The following is a 19,799-nucleotide window of genomic DNA, read 5'->3' as shown; positions in this document are numbered from 1 at the left end:
CCTGTATCTGGGGAGAAGAGGAGATAAGGGGAAAAACCGCACCCAGCCTCTCAACTGCCCCGGTACCCGGGGATGGGGAACGGCCACCTGATGTCATCCCAGGGCCTCTGATGTGCAGCATGTTCTGAGGGTTCTGTCAAGTGGTTTTGATGTTCTGACATGCTGTTGATCTTGCAGATCTAAGGATGAGGAACTCCTTTCAGGGTCCATTGGCTGACTTAGTTCACCCTCAAGTCTCCATTAACCCAGAAATTTGCTGTCAAGCTTTGCTGGGTTAGTTGACCAATTTGTTTTGCTCTCCTCGCTCTGCTATAGTACCAGATGTCTTCTGCAGACTCCCATGCACTGCCAAATCCTCCATGTGCATCTGGGCATGCTCTCCACTGCTCCATCTAAGCTGCTGAGGAGGCCCAGTTCTAACGCATGCACTCCACTGTCAGATCACACGTCCTGCCACTCTTCCCATGCTTGGAGTTCTAAGTCCCACGTTCAGTTGGGGGCACCTTCAAAGAAATATTGTCTGAGGTGATCCCAGACCTGACTCTTGTGTGTCCACTGGTACGGGGTTCAGCTCATTCTGTCAACCACTTCAGTCTACATACACACTGATAGTTGCAATTGCTGGGTCAGATCTATCTCCAGCCCCATCCCATTGAGCTTTCATACACATCATTGGGCATTGAAGCCTAGTTCAACCCAACCGACTTCACCCTGCAGCCCATGTGCATGCCAGTGGGTGCCACTACCTGTCTAGCCAGGCGTGCTCCCAGTCCTGGTTCTCATGCTCACCATTGGGAGCTGCAGCCCATCAGAGAAGTGCCCACAGTTTCGCTACTGGACCCGCTCCCTACCCTTTCCATACCCCGGATTTTGTACTCTCCAGGTGCTTCTGTAGTCTATCTCAACAGGACTTTACCCCAGTCCCATCACTTGCCAGCTGATACTACAGCAAAACCCAACCATCCTGCCCTTACTGTTGGCTCATGCATGTGCCAGTAGTTACAGTGAGCTAGCCTAGCCTGGCTCTTCCCCTAACCCAGTTCACATGTAGCCCTACCTGGCCTGGTTTGTCCCCAATCCCAGCTCTCATTCACCATCAGGAGAAGTGGTCCAGCAGGAGAGTCCCCTCAGTTCCCCCACTGGGCTTGGACCACGTACCAGCCCCAGTCTTGCATGTGCTGGTAAATGCTGCGGTCCCATCTAGTCTGACCTGGTCTGCCCCCAGTTCCAGCTCATGCTGGCGGATACTGCTATTGGACCACTACCTTTCCAGATGCATTAACAGGGAGTTGGATTGTAAGTGGAAAAGCTGGGATTTGAACCAACGCTTAATATGAGAAGTCAGTGCTGCAGGTGGTGGTTCTACACATTATACCACAGTCCCAGCCCATAATTATTTTATTTGAGAAAGATAAATCTTCTATCTGCTAATTAATATCCTGAATGCTTACAACAGCCAGAGCCTGGGCCAGGCCAAAGTCTGAGGCTTGGAACTCAGTCTGGGTTTCCCAAGTGGATGGCAGGGACCCAAGTACTTGGACTGTCACTGCCACTTCTAGAGTGCACGTGAACAGGAAGATGGATTAGCAGTGGAGGTGGGGCTTGAACCCAGGCATCCCATATGAGATGCGGGAGGCCCAAGGGGCATCTTTTCAGCTGCACACAGAACACTCCTTGCTGCATTGCACTCCTTGCAATGCTTGCTCTGGTGAAGCTGCATGCTGTGACAGCAGCAGGCCTGTGTTCCTGTCGAAGAACACACAGCCCTCGCCAACATTCACTGAGCCTGGCAGCTCCAGTGGGCGCAAGGTCATGTTAGCAAGAGCCAGCAGTGACCCTGCAGCCTAGGAGTAGTATGGAAGAGCCCTCGCTGGGCTTACTCTGCTTTTCTCCTTTTCTTCCGTTCCTTCCCAGTTGGCCACACTTACCAGAGTGAGTCAGTGGCTGCCAGGACTGCCGCAGGCTTGGCATCCAGAGGTCTGGAGTAAGCTGATGTCTACAAGATTTCAGGGAGAGTGACAGCCTGAAGCAGCCCATGAAGCAGCCTGCTGTAGGAAGGCACTGCTACCCACCCTGCCAGCCGCATGAACACTCATTGTGCCACAGTGAGAACTGCGTGCCCTAGGCTGAACTAGGATCCAATCTAGGAGTGTTTGGGTGCTCCCCTGTAAATGGTCTCACCTCATCTTCTTATGGGGTCTTGGGCAAGGGGGCAGAGCAAGTGGAGAGACATTGGAGTCTTCCCTCCTCGGATTCTAGTTTGTTTGTGAGGGCATTCTGCTGTCACCCCCTCAACTGCAGTGATGCCAATAGATACTCATGCCAAGTCAAAGGGCATTGATGGATAGCATTCCTTCAAATTCTTCATCTCTTAGGGGACAGAGTGGCTAATACACTGCATGTAAGCACTGGCATCCCATTTGGGCACCCATTCACATCTGTGCTGTTTCACTTTTGATCAAGCTCTCTGAGAAAACAGTGAAGGATGAACCAAGTGCTTGGGACTCTGCACCAATGTGGAAGCCTGGGAAGAAGCCCCTGGCTTCAGATCGACTCACCACTTAACTGTTTTGTCAAACACTGGCCCCTCTTCCTCTTTTGAAATAAGAAAAACTCTGAAGCCAGACATCCTTGGTATCCCATATGACTGCTCCAACTGGGGAGTGAACCAGCAGATGACAGATCTTCTCTCTTTGTAACTGGATTTCAAACAGATAAATAAATCTATCACATGAACACACATTAAAAATGTATTATTTATTTGAAAGGTAGAGTTACAGAGAGAGAAGAAACAGAAGGAAATCTTCACACTGCTACAGCAGCCTAAACCGGGCCAGCGCAAAGCAAGGAGCCTAGAACTCCATTCATGTCTCCCACAGGGATGACAGGGGCCCAAGCATTTGGGCCATCCTCTACTGCTTTCTCAGGCACATTAGTTGGGAGCTGGGTTGGAAGTGGAGCAGCTAGGATGGAAACTGGCACTCATGTGGAATGCCAGCATCACAGGCAGCAGCTTAATCCACTGAGGCACAATACTGGCTCCAAATTCAGTTATAAGTGGCCCACCCTCCCTATTAAAAGGCAAATATTCTGGGGCTAGCGAGAGCCATTTAGGCATAGAAAACATGCGTAGAATGGCTCTCATATTTCCAAAGGGAGCTCTTTTGATTTCCACAGCAACCTCATGGTCACCACCGTGTTCTGTCTTTACAGAAAAGGTGATGAAGTAGGAAGAAATGACTCCAGCAAGCTCTAAAGATCCTGTGCTCCTGGGCCCGGCACTGTGGTTCAACAGGTTAATCTTCCACATGCAAGTGCCAGGATCCCATATAGATGCTGATTAGTGTCCTAGCTACTCTACTTCCCTATTTGTGGCCTGGGAAAGCAGTAGAGGATGGTCCAAAGCCTTGGGACCCTGCACCCATGTGGGAGACTTGGAAGAGCATCCAGGCCAGGCTTTGGATCAGCTCATCTGTGGCCACTGTAGACACTTGAGAAGTGAATCAGTGGATGGAAGATCTTTCTGTCTCTCCTCTCTGTAGATATGCCTTTCAAATAAAAATAAATAAATAATTCTTTTTTTTTAAAAAAAAAAGATTTATTATTATTGGAAAGCCGGATATACAGAGAGGAGGAGAGACAGAGAGGAAGATCTTCCATCCGATGTTTCACTCCCCAAGTGGCCGCCGCCGGGCCCAATAAATAATTCTTAAAAATGAAAGATCCTGTGCTCTTGTCACTGTGATCCCCTTCCCTTCCCTGGAACCTGATGAAATGGGGCATCTATGTGCTCTAAGCATGTCCAGAAATGGACATCTCCCTCTCTGGACCTCCATAGCATGTTCAGAAACAAGATACTGACCTGCCTGAACTCATAGCCTGATGAATGCAGCACCCTTCTGGTGGTCAGGGCCAAATGCTGGAGGCCAGAGCTAACCAAGATGGTTCTTCATACCATGGCACCCCAGCCTGAAGTCACATGTGGAGGCCAGGCCACTGTGAGGCATGACTCATAGTACTTCTATCTGCTGGAGACCAAATTATATGTTTCTGATGAAACCTGCCTGACTGTTGTACCCATGGGGGCGGGGAACAGCTTACTGTGAGCTAGGCCCAGTAACTGTGGTCTCAGGATGGAGTGCCCTGAACCCTGAGACCATAGTCAGAAGACTGCTCTGCTTTTCCTCCGCTTCCCCTGGGCCAATCCTCTTAAAGAACTTATCTTAGAATGCAAATTGCCAATGTTCCTGTTGCTTCCAAAGCCTTTCCTTTTCTGGCCTATTTTAACTGATTAATTAATTAATTAATACTGGAAGGCAGAGAAAAGGAGACAGAGAGAAAGATCATCCATCCACTGGTTCAATCCCCAAATGGCCACAACGGCCAGAGCTGAGCCGATCCAAAGCCAGGAGCCAGGAGCTTCTTCTGGGTCTCCCCTGTGGGTGCAGGATCCCAAGGACCTGGGTCATCCTCTGCTGCTTCCCAAAGCCACAAGCAGGGAACTGAATGGAACGTGAAGCAGGCAGGACAAGAACTGGCATCCATATGGGATTCTGGTGCTTGAAGTGGGAAGATTAGCCAATGGAGCCACTGCACAGGCCTGCTGACCTATTATTATTATTTTTAGATTTATTTATTTTTGTTGGAAAGTCAGATATACAGAGAGGAGGAGAGATAGAGAGGAAGATCTCCCTTCTGTTGATTCACTCCCCAAGTGACCTCAGCAGCCAGAGCTGCGCCGATCTGAAGCCAGGAGCCAGGAGCTTCTTCCGGTTCTCTCACACAGATGCAGGGTTCCAAGGTTTTGGGTCATCCTCAACTGCTTTCCCACCATGCCGCACCGGTGACCTATTTTCTTTCTTTTTTCTTTTCTCTTCTTTCTTTCTTTCTTTCTTTCTTTCTTTCTTTCTTTCTTTCTTTCTTTCTTTCTTTCTTCTTTCTTTCTTTCTTCTTTCTTTCTTTCTTTTTTTCTTTCTTTCTTTTTTCTTTCTCTTTCTCTTAATAACATCCAGTTCCTATATATCCCCTCTTTTGCCAGATGCAGTTGCTAACTTCCTCTTCCAGGCTAGATTTCTCAAGAAGTCTCTGTGCATCTGCTGCCAACGCCCCCAGTGGTAAGTGCTACTCTCTGGTTTCCACATACCTGACTGTGCTTGGCAATTGGCCACCCAGGTCTGGGCTTGGCCGAGAGGGGTAGGGAGCTCAGTCCTAACCCAATACGTCACTTTCAGTGAATGAACAAACATCTCCATGGAAAGATCCTGTTACCAGAAAAGCTCGGTGAGTTCTTTCTTCAGTTTAACATAGAAATTAAAAGCCGGGAACTGGTTGCAGACAGAGAAGTTTATTTACAAAGTGACCAGGTGAATGGGGAAAGCACCTCCGAAGAGAGAGAGCTCAGAGGTGCCTCTCAAAAGGAGAGAGGGAGAGACACCAAAGGGGTCTTTGGAAAGGTCTTGGGGTTTTAAGCCTTCCCTGACCCCTCCTTGTTGGGTGGGAACCTACAGGTAAGATGTTCCCCGTTAGTGGTCCATTAGTCAATTAGGAAATGGCTGAACAATTCTTGTGCCACCCCCTTGAAAGTATAGCCACGATTTCAGAAAGTTTGGGTAGTCTCAGATCCAGGATGTTTTTTGTACCGATTTGTAGAGGAGTACAAATCATAAAACTTTCTTCCCAGCCCTGCCTGGGGAGGCCATGTGGGAGCTTGCTGTTCATTGCACATCTCTGTTCTCTGCACATGTGTTTACCTGAGGAGGTGTGCCCTGGCTGGGGGTGGTAAGCGGCTCCTGGCCTGAACCCTGGGAGCTCTGAGTGTGACTTATGTGGAAACACAGTGATAAGGGTGGGAGCTTGGAGCAGCCAGAAGCACCCCCCCCCCCCCCGCAAGGTGGTTATTAAGTCATACCGGAAAAGCAGGTTTGGATGAGAGCTGCCTTTCACCCCCCCCCCTCATCTGCAGGCCACTCAGTGAAGTCAGAAGAGGCCCAAGTACAGAAGAGAGGTCGCCTAAAGGCCTTAGGCTGCGGTATCTGCTGGAAGGTAGGCAGAGGTGAAGGGGCACTGGGGGGAGGCAGTGCCTCGGGAAGAGGAGGCGGCGCGTGAGGTAGGAACACCAGGGAGGTCTCTTCCTAGTCGGGCCAGCCAGCCCAAGTCGCGGCTCCCTCTGAGCTTCAGCCTCCTACGTCAAATGGGAATCTGTAGCCTCACCCCGCCCGGAGGTGGTTCCTGAGGTCACAGGATGTGAGTGGCGCTTGGGGACCTGCAGGGGGCAGCACGAGCAAGGACCCAGGGCTGTGCCCACGGAAGGGGCGGGTGCCCAGGAGGGCGAGTGCCCGCCCCGCGCCCGCAGTGGGGCACCGGGCCGGCTCCGGCCCTCCTCCTCCTCCTCTTCCTCTTCCTGGGACCCCGCAGCCCGAGCACCCGGCTCGTCCCCGCTCGTGCCCGCGCCCGCTGCCGAGCAAGCGGGCTCAGGCGGCCTGGAAGCGCCGCGCCCTGCTGGGAGGCTGCGGGAGACGCCGGCCGCCCCCGGCGCGGTAAAGGCCTAGTGGGCGCCCCTGCGCCCTCGCGCGGGGCAGGTGCTCCCGACGCGGGGCTGGGCGGGGCCGGGGCGGGGGAGGGCGGCTGGGCCTGTCAGTGCTGTGCAGCCTTCAGCTTCTGCCGCTGGGTCCCTGAAGCTAATTGCGGTTGAAAAGCTGCTTGGGACCCACTGGATGGAGGACTTGTGGCCCTGGGAACGTCCCTGGCCCTGCTGCTGTGAGCCGCATTTTCTTTCTGCCCCCAGAACTGGGGTGATCATGTTGGGTCAGTGACCCTGGATCTGGTGTTATTTCTGAGTCTTCCCAGGCTTCCTGTTCCCAGTCCCTGGGACTGCTGCCCAGCCAAGTAGCCCGCCCCTGCCCTTGTGGGCCCAGGCCAGCCAGTTTGCCCTATGCGCGCTTTTCCCTAGTGGGAGACCTAAGAGAGAGCAGGATCCGGTGAAGGGAACTCAGGGGAGCTCAGGAGAGAGGGAGCCTTAGAGCAGGACCCTAAAGATGGAGAAGAATTCTGACAGGGGAGAAAGACGGGAGGGTTTGAACAAAGCTAGAGCCCAGTGGGGACAAACCCAGAACAATGGATTGTGTGGGTTAGGTGTTTGTTAATAGCCTAGGATTTAGGAAAGTGCCTGTGGGGCAGGTGTTTGGCCCAGAGGATACGCACCTGCTTGGGGCTCCTGCATCCTGGGTGGGAGTGTGCCTGGGTCCAGAGTCCTGACTGCGCTTTGGATCCCAGCTTCCTGCTGGTGAAAACTCTTACAGAGGTGGCAGCGTGCAAAAATGTGAACCCCTGATCCACCTGGGAGCCCCGGAATGAGTTTGGTGCTTCTGGCGTGGGCCTGATACAGCTCTGGCTGTTGAGGGGAGTGAAGCAGCAGATGGAGAATCTTTTCATTCTGTTGTTGTCTTTCAACTAAAGGGAAAAACTTAAAATCAGGAAGGTAGTTGGTGCTGGAATGTATTGATAAGCAGAGAGGCTAGCAGGAAGATGGGACCTGCCCTCCGCACCCCCACCCGCACCCCCCACTGCTGAGGTGGTCTGAGTGAATTCTGGAATGACATATATGCAGAGGACCAAGCAGTGTGTGTGGTGGGAGGAGGAGTTGGAAGGATTCTCCCCATTGTGTGAAGGGCCTGGAGGAAGCATTTGAAGATTGGTTGGATTTCCACAGTAAATCCTGCTGCTGGGAAGATGTTGCAACTAAGTAACTAGAGGGGAGATGGGATACAGAGTTCAGTGGGAAGCCCTGGCAGCCTCCCCCTGATGAGCTGTCAGCTAGGAAGTGGGCTCATTTGCAAATTTATTATTTATGCCAGCCTAACAGGCAGCTTACATCAAAGTCACAGGGAAGGGGCCCAGCGCGGTGGCCTAATGGCTAAAGTCCTCGCCTTGAATGTGCTGGGAACCCATATGGGCACTGGTTCTAATCCTGGTGGTCCACTTCCTGTCCAGTTCCCTGCTTGTGCCCTGGGAAAGCAGTCTAGGACGGCCCAAAGCCTTGGAACCCTGCACCCGCGTGGGGGACCTGGAAAAAGCTCCTGGCTTCTAGCTTCGGATCGGCATAGCACCGGCTGTTGCCCTCACTTGGGGAGTGAATCATTGGATGGAAGATCTTCCTCTCTGTCTCTCCTCCTCTCTGTATATCTGACTTTGTAATAAGAATAAATAAATCTTTAAAAAAAAAAAAGAAGTCGCAGGGAAGATAAAAAGAGATAACCATTAAAACCCAACCTTAAAAAAAAAAAAGAAAAAAAACCCTAAAGGACTTAATAGCTAGGGAGCAGAGGGGAGTGATTAATTATTACTAGGGAATCTAGGCTCAAAAAAGCCACTGGAAACAAATACAACCAAGTTAAAAAAAATGGCACCTGCATAAAGCAGTTTATAAGGGTGAAACTCATGTGGGAGAAAGAAAGCCTTTTGTGTAGCCTTAGGGGAGAAGCAGGGGATGGCAGTGGCAGAAGATACAATGGGATAGGTCAGATTGGGGTTCTAGGAAGAGAGCTGGAAGCAGGCTGGGTGCGTGTGTGGGGAAGGAGCCAGCCTCTCCCAAGGGCTCCTAGTGTGGGTAGGGGTGACAGGTAGATGGATAGGGGTGAAGGGTGGCGGTGATCATCCAGTCACACTGTTCTTCTTGCAGGGGAGTGGGGTAGACGGTGGTGCCAAGTTCCCGTGTCTTCTCTGCCAGAATGAGATGGGGCCACCATTTGTCCAGGGCCTACTGGGGCTCTGGTCTGGGAAGACCAGCGCCACCATCAGGTGAGCAGGAAGTAGTGGTTTTTGTATCTGCCCTCTTGCTTTGGTTTCAGTGTCCAGATGGTGCCCCCTGGAGGGCAAGAATCTTGACACCCGGCGGACTGGTCTGTGTTCTGGTGTTCTTTATTGTTGACCTTGGGCACAGCTAAACTCCTGGAGCTTCCTCCGCCACCCCCCATCCTGAAATAAAAGCAGTTAGCCTAGGTGTTCCTGGAGGTACCCTGCAGGTGGCTTAGTCTAGGAACACTTGTCTCATTGCATTTGGCATTTAGCCCTGATTTCCCGTGTCCCTCCATCTGCCACACCCAGTGTTGAGTTCTAGGTCCATTGCTGGGAGCAAAAATAGATGTGATCCTTGTTCTTGTGGACGGGGAGGGAAGCCTGCTAAGCAGATGACCACATAAAGCACCGTGAACCGAATTCACACAGTTGCTGCTACGAAATGGTGGCCTATGCATCTGTAAGAGCGGAGAAGGTGCAGAGGATATTGGTATAGACTTGGGAAACATGGATGGGATTATTTCTTCCTTTTTCTTTGTAGATGAATGGACATCCTTCCTGGTTCACTGGAGTCGGCCGCTTCAAGGGGAGCATCCTCTTGGGTCTCCTAGGTGAGACTTGGATGTCACAACTTGGAATGGGCCAGGTCACAGCAGAGCAGGCTGGGACGGGTCAGGACATGACACTAACTGGATTCCCCAGAGGAGGGAAGGAGAGGGTGGGATGCACAGATAGCCTCCCTCCTCAGAGGAATTTGGGGGTTTGTGGCACAGTGGCCAGTGGAGGGAGGATCTGTGGGAAGTGGGGAGAATCTGGCAGTGGCCGGCCTGAGTTCCAGGCAGGCAGCAGTATGCAGTTGGGCTAGGAGGTGAGGCCTCAGGGACTGGGAAGCCTCTCGGAGGCAGGCCTGGGTCACCAGCAGTGCAGATCCCGCAGTGCAGAGAACTGGATGCAGAACCCACAGAAGGCCTCACCTGGTTCCCTTTGTTCCTCCCCAGAGCCTTCGTGCGCCACCATGGGAGTTCAGCAGAGAGTACACCCCCACCAGGGAGGCACACACAGCTGTTCAGGAGCCAATCAGCCACTGGTAAAGCATCCTGGGTGTTGGTGGGGGGGAGTGGGCATGAAGAGGCCTGCAAGCAGAAGCCTTAGAGGGTGCCCCTACTCTTATCTGTCAGTGCCCCCTACTCCCTGCTCCCTCTCCTCCCTCTGTCTGAGACCCTTGCCTGCAATGCCTGGGGTCAGGCACACCCAGCAGGTGCAGCACCCTTGGAAAGAGCCACACTGTTCTCCTCCTTCAACAAGTCAGTGATACCTCTATGATCATGAAGCCGGCCAGCATAGCCTTAATGATCATTCATCTGATGGCTCCCCACTTCCTTCCAGGTTGTGGGGGTTGCCAAATTTCAGGACAGTCTGTCTTTTCTGAGGAAATCTTGTGTACCCAGTGCCACTCTGGGCTCCAGCATGACCCTACCCACAAACCCCTCACTCTCCACCCTCAGCATTGACCTCTAAGTCCACGCAGCTCCAGGCCCTTTGCCCTAACCCTTTTTTCTGGTCTGTTGCTTTAGAGGCCATTCAGAAGCACCGCCGGAACCTGGCTGAGTGGTTTAGCCGGCTGCCCAGGGAGGAGCGTCAGTTCGGCCCAACCTTTGCGCTGGATACGGTCCATGTTGACCCTGTGATCCGGGAGAGCACCCCTGATGAGCTCCTTCGCCCGGCTGCAGAGCTGGCCTTGGAGCAGCAGCAGCCACTTGCACCTGGGCTGCCGCCGCTGGCCCTGGCTCAGCTCTTCGACCCAGATGCCTGTGGACGGCAGGTGCAGACGGTGGTGCTGTATGGCACGGTGGGCACAGGCAAGAGCACCCTGGTACGTAAGATGGTCCTGGACTGGTGTTACGGGCGACTGCCGGCCTTTGAGCTGCTCATCCCCTTCTCCTGTGAGGACCTGTCGTCGCTGGGCTCTGCCCCAGCCTCCTTGTGCCAGCTGGTGGCCCAGCGCTATGCGCCCCTGAAGGAGGTTCTACCCCTGATGGCTGCAGCAGGGTCTCGCCTTCTGTTTGTGCTCCATGGCCTGGAACGTCTCAACCTTGACTTCCGGCTGGCGGGCACAGGGCTGTGCAGTGATCCCCAGGCGCCGGGGGCACCAGCTGCCATCATTGTCAACCTGCTGCGCAAGTACATGCTCCCCGAGGTGGGTGGCCTCCTCCCTGCTCCCCTTCTTCATTACTTCTGTTTGCCCTCTCTGGGTGGGGTGGAGGATGGGGAGAGGACTCAAGCGTGTGATGGTTTAAAAGAAAATCAGGCCTGGAGTTAGTTCAAATCCTGGCCCCTTCACTTCCCGTCTGACCCTGAGCACATGGCTCCTTTTCCCTTGAGTTGCCCCAGTTAAATGAGCATGGATCAGAGTAGGGGTTCTGTGTCAGCAGTGATTGTTGTCATTCTCTGGACACTGCATCTTGAGGGGTCTGCTGGGGACAAAGGCAATCAGGACACTAGGATTTCTCTTAGCCATCACGTGTCCTTCTCAGGCCAGCATCCTGGTGACCACGAGGCCCTCGGCTGTTGGTCGCATCCCCAGCAAGTACGTGGGCCGCTATGGTGAGATCTGTGGCTTTTCTGATACCAACCTGCAGAAGCTCTACTTCCAGCTCCGCCTCAACCAGCCCGACTGCGGGCAGGGTGCCGGGGGTGCCAGTGTTTCGACCACACCCGCTCAGCGGGACAACCTGGTGCAGATGCTCTCGCGGAACCTGGAGGGACACCACCAGATCGCTGCCGCCTGCTTCCTGCCCTCCTATTGCTGGCTTGTCTGTGCCACCTTACACTTCCTGCATGCCCCAACACCTGCTGGCCAGACCCTCACCAGCATCTACACCAGCTTCTTGCGTCTTAACTTCAGCGGGGAGACGCTGGACAGCACTGACCCTTCCAATTTGTCCCTAATGGCCTATGCCGCCCGGACCATGGGCAAACTGGCCTATGAGGGGGTGTCTTCTCGCAAGACTTACTTCTCAGAGGAGGACGTCCAAGGCTGCCTGGAGGCTGGCATCCGAACAGAAGAGGAATTTCAGCTGCTCCACATCTTCCGCCGGGATGCCCTGAGGTTTTTCCTGGCCCCGTGCGTGGAGCCAGGGCACCTGGGCTCCTTTGTGTTCACAGTGCCCGCCATGCAGGAATACCTGGCTGCCCTCTACATCGTGCTGGGTCTGCACAAGACCACCCTGCAGCGGGTGGGCAAAGAAGTGGCCGAGATGGTGGGCCGCGTTGGGGAAGACGTCAGCCTGGTCCTGGGCATCGTGACCAAGCTGCTGCCTCTGCGGATTCTGCCTGTGCTCTTCAACTTGCTCAAGGTAACAGTCCCAGGGACCCCGGCCCTAGCTGCTCCCTCTGCCTGGGATCCTGGGCTGCTGCCTGCCCAGCTGTCCCTTCCCCAGAAGGTAACTGCTATTTATTTATTTTTAAAGATTTATTTATTTGAAAGGTAGATGTACAGAGAGAGGGATCTCGCATCCTCTGGTTCCCTCCCCAAATGGCTGCAATGGCCGGAGCCGAAGCATCTGGAGTCTTGAGCCAGGAACTTCTTCCAGGTCTGTTACGGGAGTGCAGGGGCCCAAACGTTTGGGCTATCTCTGCTGCTTTCTCAAGCTGTAAGCAGGGAGCTGGATAGAAAGTAGAGCAGCCAGGACACAAACTGGTGTCCATATGAGATTTTGGCACTGCAAGACAGAGGATTAGTCCATGAGCCACTGCATCATTCCCAAAACTGCACTTCCTGCAGAGGAGTGAATGTTGCCCTTGGCTGTGGTTTCAGCTCTGGGCCATTTGGTTTGTAGTACACTTGCAGCGTAAGGAATGGGGAGAGAGAAGCTGCAAGGCTGCAGAAGCTTTGGAAGCCAGGACAGGAAACTGAGGGCACAGGAACCTTCATCAGACTCGCAACCATGATCACCCTTGTGCATCTCTGCTTCTGGTCTCCGCTGCCGGGAACAGGGGTCATCATAGTCCAGGGTCTGTCTTCTGTTCCACACATCTAGAAACGCGATCGTATCTGTCCCTGCGGAGGCTGTTAGACTCTGGGCACGGTGACTCATCCTGACAAGGTCTCTAGGGACAGGCTTCTAAAGCGGAGGCTGTTTGATTCATTTATCTGGGGAGGAAGGATGGCATTGGAATTGGCTTAGGCCAGTCCCTCCTGGGGTGCAGGGCTGCTGCAGGCCCAGGACCGTGCTGGGGGCTGCACGGATGTGCTGGGGACAGAGGAGCCATTCTTCTGCTGATGTCTTCCAGATGCTTTATCAGAGTTCTTCCTTTTTGTTTGTTTGTTTTTGTTTTTGCTTTGTTATGCACATCAACCCGGGGCAGGAAATGCTATTATGACTCTCTAAGGATGGGGAAAGAAAGGGTGGGGTCACTTGTGAAAGCTCTTGCAGCTGGTCAGTGGCACAGCTAGGGGAGAAGCCAAGGCTTGCGGGGTTCTGAATTCTGTGCTCTTTCCACCCAACTGGGCTGAGCTAGGAGTAGTGCTTTGGGGGGACCTTGCCAGGTGACCCTGCCTTTATTTAGGAATGTCCCAGCATAGTAGGTCTTGAGGAAAAAGAACACTGGTTTGTATGGGCAGAATTCTAGCAAGTCTCCCCTTTCTTTTTTTTTTTTTTTAAGATTTATTCATTTTATTACAAAGTCAGATATACACAGAGGAGGAGAGACAGAGAGGAAGATCTTATATCCGATGATTCACTCCCCAAGCGACCACAACGGGCCGGTACGTGCCGATCTGAAGCCGGGAACCAGGAACCTCTTCCGGATCTCCCACACAGGTGCAGGGTCCCAAAGCTTTGGGCCATCCTCGACTGCTTTCCCAGGCCACAAGCAGGGAGCTGGATGGGAAGTGGAGCTGCCGGGATTAGAACCGGCGCCCATATGGGATCCCGGGGCTTTCAAGGCTAGGACTTTAGCCGCTAGGCCACGCCGCTGGGCCCAAGTCTTCCCTTTCTTATAGGCACTCTATATAACATGAACAGAGACTAAGTAACTCAGCCACCTGGGTTCAAATGTAGGCTGCATCACTACTTCACTGAGTGACCCTTGGATAGGTTGCTTAACCTATCTGTGCCTGTTTGTTACATAGTGCTAAGAATAGAACTTGTAGGGCCCGGGACGATAGCGTAGTGCTTTCAGTCCTTGCCTTGTACGCCCCGGGATCCCATATGGTCGCTGGTTCTAATCCTGGCGGCCCCGCTTCCCATCCAGCTCCCTGCCTGTGGCCTGGGAAAGCAGTTGACGATGGCCCAAAGCTTTGGGACCCTGCACCCGCGTGGGAGACCCGGAAGAGCTCCTGGCTTCTGGGTTCTGATTGGCTCAGTTCCAGCTATTGCGGTCACTTGAGGAGTGAATCATTGGGTGGAAGATATTCATCTCTGTATATCCGCCTTTCCAATAAAAATAAATAAATCTTAAAAAAAAAAAAAGAATAGAGCTTACATCATTGGCCTAAGGCGAGGATGGAATGAATGAATTATCCAGAGCCTGGTACACAGGAAGTATGATTTCATTGTCAACTACACACACAACCAGGCTCAGGCAATCTAGTCTTTCTTGCCCCATAGCCTCTCCTAGGGTCACAGTGCCTGCTGAGGCTGCTCCTCCACACCCCCGACTCTGGGGATATGATGGCTGGATTGAAATGAGAGGCCAGGGATTCCTGATGGATTCATAAAGTTCCCACCACAAGAGAGGGCCCCTCCTAGTGCTGTTCCCATCTGTTGCTCATGATCTTGATGGGGGCTTCATAGTGGGACATCCACCCAGTTTTGTAGCCAAATTTAGGAAGGACTCTGCCCTCCATGGCAGCAGCCTGGCCCAGAAAAAGCATTAAAAGCTCTGATGAGTTTTGTGGCTCAATGGGCTAATCCTCTGCCTTCAAGTACCAGCAGCGTATGTGGGTGCTAGTTTGTGTCCCAGCTGCTCCACTTCCCATCCAATTCCCTGCTTGTGGCCTGGGAAAGCAGCAGAGGGTGGCCCAAGTCCTTGGGACCCTGTACCAAGTGAGAGACCTAGGAGAGGTTTCCTGGCTCATGGCTTAGAATTGGCTCAGCCCTGGCCATTGCAGCCATTTTTGGGAGTGAAACAGTGGATGAAAGATCTCTCTCTCTCTCTCTTTCTCTTCTCCTTTCTATAAATTGCCTTTCAAATAAAAAATCGATTTTTTTTTAAAGGAGAAGGTCTACAATGCATTTGCCAGCACAGTGGAGCCTTGTGAGGATATCACAGGGCTGCCCAGCACTTCATGGCTTCACCAGATATTTGGGTGCATGCTGTGTGCCAGGCAATGTGTTGGACTCTGAGGAAGAATCATGGACAAAGAAGGGATTAACCAGGAGAATAACTAGGGTCAAAGGGAGAAAAGCACAGTCCCAGTCCAGGACACAGTGAGTGGGGCAAGTGGCTTGTGCAGAAGGCATTGTTGTTGGCAGGCACCACATCATACAGGCCCTTAAAGCAGCAGGGGCTGCCTCAGTCATGGTTGCCACAATGGCACCTGCCTGGGCCCACGCTTAATGCACAATCTTTCACTGATAGCTTGCTGCTGCCACCTGGACTGAAAGATGCAGGAGATGTTTGGGAAAAAGAGAGCAGTTGCCCCTGTGTGGCAGATTCTGGAGAACTTCCAACTGCAGTTTGCCTGTGTATGGCCTGCTGCCTCCTATCACACAGGCCAGGCTATGAGTTCCAGGGCAGGCTGGGACTGAGTGGGTAGTGGCTGTAGTCAGGCTGAGCCCCAGAGGCTGTGTGGGCCCATGGTGGGCTACAGGGACCCTCCTCTACTTGCTTCCTGCCTAGGTGGTCCCACGAGTGTTTGGGCGTGTGGCAGGAAAGAGTCGGGAGGCGGTAGCCCAGGCCATGGTGCTGGAGATGTTCCGGGAGGAGGACTACTACAATGATGACGTCCTGGACCAGATGGGTGCCAGCATTCTGGGTGTGGAGGGGCCTCGGCGCCACCCAGATGAGCCCCCCGATGATGAAGTCTTTGAACTCTTCCCCATGTTCATGGGGGGGCTGTTATCTGCTCACAACCGGGCTGTGCTGGCTCAGCTGGGCTGCCCCATCAAGACCATGGATGCCCTGGAGAATGCCCAGGCCATCAAGAAGAAGCTGGGCAAACTGGGCCGGCAGTTGCTACCCCCCTCAGAGCTTCTGGACCACCTCTTCTTCCACTATGAGTTCCAGAACCAGCGCTTCTCTGCTGAGGTGCTCAGCTCCCTACGCCAGCTCAACCTGGCTGGTGTGCGCATGACACCCCTCAAGTGCACCGTGGTGGCAGCCGTCCTGGGCAGCAGAAAACACTCCTTGGATGAGGTGAACTTGGCTTCCTGCCAGCTGGACCCTGCTGGGCTGCGCACACTCACACCTGTCCTGTTGCGTGCCCGAAAGCTGGGGTGAGGACCCGTTCATTCCATGCATAGGCATGGAGAGAGGAGAGAGCTGGAGGCGGAAGGAGCGGGAAGAGAAGGTGCTAGGGAAAGCCAAGGCCCTGAGAAAGGATTAGCAGGTGTCAGCCTATCTGCTCTTGCTGAAACAAAATACCTGAGATTGGGTACTTGGTAAAGAAAAATAGTTCACTTCACTCCTGGTGCAAAGTTCCATTAACAGGTGATCCTTGCTTTGGTCTCTAGTGAGGGCCCCTTTGACAACATCACAGATGGTAGGGGGAACTGAATGGGAGACAGTTCTGAATATTGGAGGCCACATGTTTGGGGTAGCCTTGCTTTATGACAGTTGGCTACCAGGAGAGCTAAATCATTCTTGGAGACCAGCATTAATATCCTCTGAGGGGATCTACTCACTTTGGAGCAGATCCCACTTCTAAGGTGAATGAGGAGGGAGGACAGGCATAGGTTAGAGAAGGCAGGCTGGCAAGAAAAGGACTTGGCAAACAGACAGGCTTCTTGCTGAACGTCTTCCTCATTCTCTCATCTTCCCCCAAACTTCCCTTCCCCTGGCTATCTTCTCAAGCTTGCAACTCAACAGTCTGGACCCTGAGGCCTGCAGGGACCTCCGAGACTTGCTGCTGCATGACCAGTGCCAAATCACCACCCTGCGGTGAGTGCCCTTAGATTGGCCCAGAGGCAACCAAGGACAAGGGTGAACTCTCTGCCTCACCATGTACCTGTCACAAGCCCATGGCATCATATGGGGGTACCAATGGAGGCTTTGTCTTGCTTGCTGGCCCCTAGTCCATTACAAGCAGCAGTGCAGGGGGAAAGATGCCACTGGTAACAGGTGCTGAGAAAGCCTCAGGAGGTCAGGTGAGAGGGTGAGTGATGTTATGTCTGGTTGCCTGGTGAGACAGAACCCCCCAATCGGGATTTTTCCCACAGCCTCCCAGATACCAGCTCTCCAGAGATGTTCCCCACATGCTGGCTGATGTACCAGGAACCCAACGCCTGGGCTCCTAGATTGTGGTTGAAGTAAGGGCAGGCAGTTCAGGATGGACAAGGAAGAAGGGAGAGAAGGAAGGGGCAACCAGAGGGGAGGAGGAGCAGAGGCTGGAAACAGGGTTAAAAGTACAGTGGGGCAGGCATTTGAGCAGTTGTTAAGACACTCACTTCCCACACTGGAGTAGCTGGGCTTTGCTTCTGGCTCTGGCCCCTGACTAATACCTGGGAGGTGGCAAACAATGGCTCAAGTACTTGGGTTCCTGTCTTCCATATGGGAGACCTGGACTGATTTCCTCGTCTGACCCAGCCCTAACTGTTGTGGTCATCTGGGGACTGAACCAACAGATGGGATACCTCTCTGTCTTTCTTTTCCATGCCTCTTTTCTCCTCCTCCTCCTCCTCTCTCTCCTCTTTCTTCCCCTCTCCCTTCTTCTTTTTAATAAAGAAGAGAAATAGTAATGAGGAGGAAGGAGAGGGTGACGGAGAGGACAGAAGTCAGCTTTCCTCCACATTCTCCCTCCTCTGCTGGGTACTGCACTCCTGCTTCTTTCCCCCTCCTTCCTCCTGGGCCTGCATTTCTGTGTCCCAGCTCCTCTGCCCCATGCTCTGCCCCACTCTGGCTAAGTCCTAAGGGCCAGGCCACTTGCAATGGCCCCTCCTAACATTGGGTTGCTTGTGGTCATAGGCTGTCCAACAACCCACTGACGGCAGCAGGTGTCGCCCTGCTCATGGAGGGGCTGGCAGGAAACACCTCACTCACACACCTGTCCTTGCTGCACACTGGCCTTGGGGATGAGGGCCTGGAGCTGCTGGCCACGCAGCTGGACAGCAACCGGCAGCTGCGGGAGCTGAACGTAGCCTACAATGGTGCTGGTGACACCGCAGCCCTGGCCCTGGCCAAGGCTGCCCGGGAGCACCCATCCCTGGAGCTGTTACAGTGAGTCCTATCTCGGTTCCCCCATGTCCTTTTTCTACTGGGGTTCTTCCTGTCCAGAGCCTGGGCCTGGTGCCTCTTCTCTCTTCTGACTGGCCCTTGCCCTCCAATCCATCTGCTCTGAAACTAGACCTGCTCTTGCCCTGACGTTCTACCACCCTTTATCATCTGAATCTCCACATCATTGCCTGCCTCCCACTGGTGACCACTCTGCCTCTTGTGGGCGTGGGTTATGGAGTCTCCTGAGCATATCCCATCTCCCCCTGGGGCCTTCCTTCTCTGAGCCCCACTAACTGGCACCTGCTTTTCTCCTTCCTGCCAGCCTCTACTTCAACGAGCTGAGTTCAGAGGGACGCCAGGTCCTGAGAGACTTAGGGGCTGCTGCTGAAGGTGGCGCCCAGGTGGTGGTTTCGCTGACAGAGGGAACGGCAGTGTCCCAGTACTGGTCCATGATCCTTGGGGAAGTCCAGCGGAACCTCCATAGCTGGGACCGGGCCCGGGTGCGGCGCCACCTTGAACTGCTACTGCGGGATCTGGAAGACAGCCGCGGAGCCACCCTGAATCTCTGGTACAAGGCCCAGCTGCTGCGAGTGGAGGGTGAAGTCAAAGCCTTGCTCGAGCAGCTGGGAAGCCCCGGAAGCTGAACTCCAAGGCCAGCGAGCTCCCAGCTGGTGACCCCTGGCCCCAATTCTTCCTTCTGTGGCCTCTTGTCTTGCATTTTTCCTTCTAGAAAGATCCCTTTGAGGCTAGAGGCACAGCCAGTTGCCCTCCTGGGAGCTGGCCAAGTAGTGGTCCCAAGTCCAAATTTCCAAGGTCAAAAATGGCAACTTGATGCCCTAGGTTGCAGCTGGATATGCCTCTGCCCTCTGTGGCCTGGAAGACTGCATGAAGGGGTATTTGGGTGCTCCAACTGCTCTCAAGCACTCTCACCAAGCTTGTCATCTCTCCCTCCTATCTGGGAGCCTCTGATTGGGCCTCCCAAGAGCACACTTCCTACGTCTGCCATGCCAGGGGTACTGACATTCAGCAGATGTCTTGGAAGGGCCTGCCCCTGCCTCGCACTCCTCTGTGGACACTGGTGATGCCCTCAAACTGGTGCTTCCGCTCCACCCTCATGCTCCCTTTACCCACAGTGGTACTGATGACCCCCAGGGTAGGTGCAATCAGCTTATTGTTATTAAACAGGTATGTGTCTTCCACCTGTTGTGCCTTCTCTTCCTTGGCCAGGGCTTCCAACAAAGGGCATTGTGTTTGGTCGTTCTGATTAAAGTGGCCACTTTGTGCTGTAAGATGTTCTTGGACACTGAGGCCAGAGGTGGTAGGGACTAGAAGGGTCCATGGATAAGATTTTGGGGTTGGGAATGGGTAATGCTATTATCCTTTCCTTTTAAAAGATGATTTGTTTATTTCTTTGAAAGACAGAGTTATAGAGAAAGAGGGAAAAATAGAGAGATCTTCCATTTGCTGGTTCACTTTCCAGGTGACCATAACACTGGAGCCAATCAAGCTGAAGTCAGGAGCCTCAAGCTTCATTTGATTCTCCCCACATGGGTGCAGAGTCCCCAGCATTTGGACCCTCTTCCGTTGCTTTCCTAGGTGCATCAGCAGGGACCTCGATGGGGTTCCCT

General features: G+C 53.4%; 1 protein-coding gene across 4 annotated transcripts; it reads left to right on the top strand.

Annotated features, from left to right (window-relative positions):
* Nucleotides 1-6,228: 6,228 nt before the first annotated feature.
* On the top strand, nt 6,229-19,519 carry NLRX1 (NLR family member X1). 4 transcript variants are annotated; one of them, XM_058663775.1, is made up of 10 exons: nt 6,229-6,243; nt 8,678-8,796; nt 9,335-9,404; nt 9,792-9,880; nt 10,368-10,990; nt 11,328-12,149; nt 15,640-16,235; nt 16,813-16,899; nt 17,923-18,174; nt 18,494-19,519. In XM_058663775.1, the coding sequence occupies exons 2-10, from the start codon at nt 8,727-8,729 to the stop codon at nt 18,813-18,815; spliced, it is 2,931 nt and encodes a 976-aa protein (XP_058519758.1). In that variant the 5' UTR covers nt 6,229-6,243; nt 8,678-8,726; the 3' UTR covers nt 18,816-19,519. The 4 variants fall into 4 exon arrangements, with proteins under 4 accessions (XP_058519758.1, XP_058519756.1, XP_058519757.1 ...); XM_058663773.1 differs by lacking the exon at nt 6,229-6,243 and adding an exon at nt 6,313-6,756; XM_058663774.1 differs by lacking the exon at nt 6,229-6,243 and adding an exon at nt 6,313-6,804.
* Nucleotides 19,520-19,799: the final 280 nt, after the last annotated feature.

This window comes from Ochotona princeps, chromosome 4, assembly GCF_030435755.1.
Source record: "Ochotona princeps isolate mOchPri1 chromosome 4, mOchPri1.hap1, whole genome shotgun sequence".
Lineage (NCBI taxonomy): Eukaryota > Metazoa > Chordata > Mammalia > Lagomorpha > Ochotonidae > Ochotona > Ochotona princeps.
This window is presented reverse-complemented; position numbering and strand designations above follow the sequence as displayed.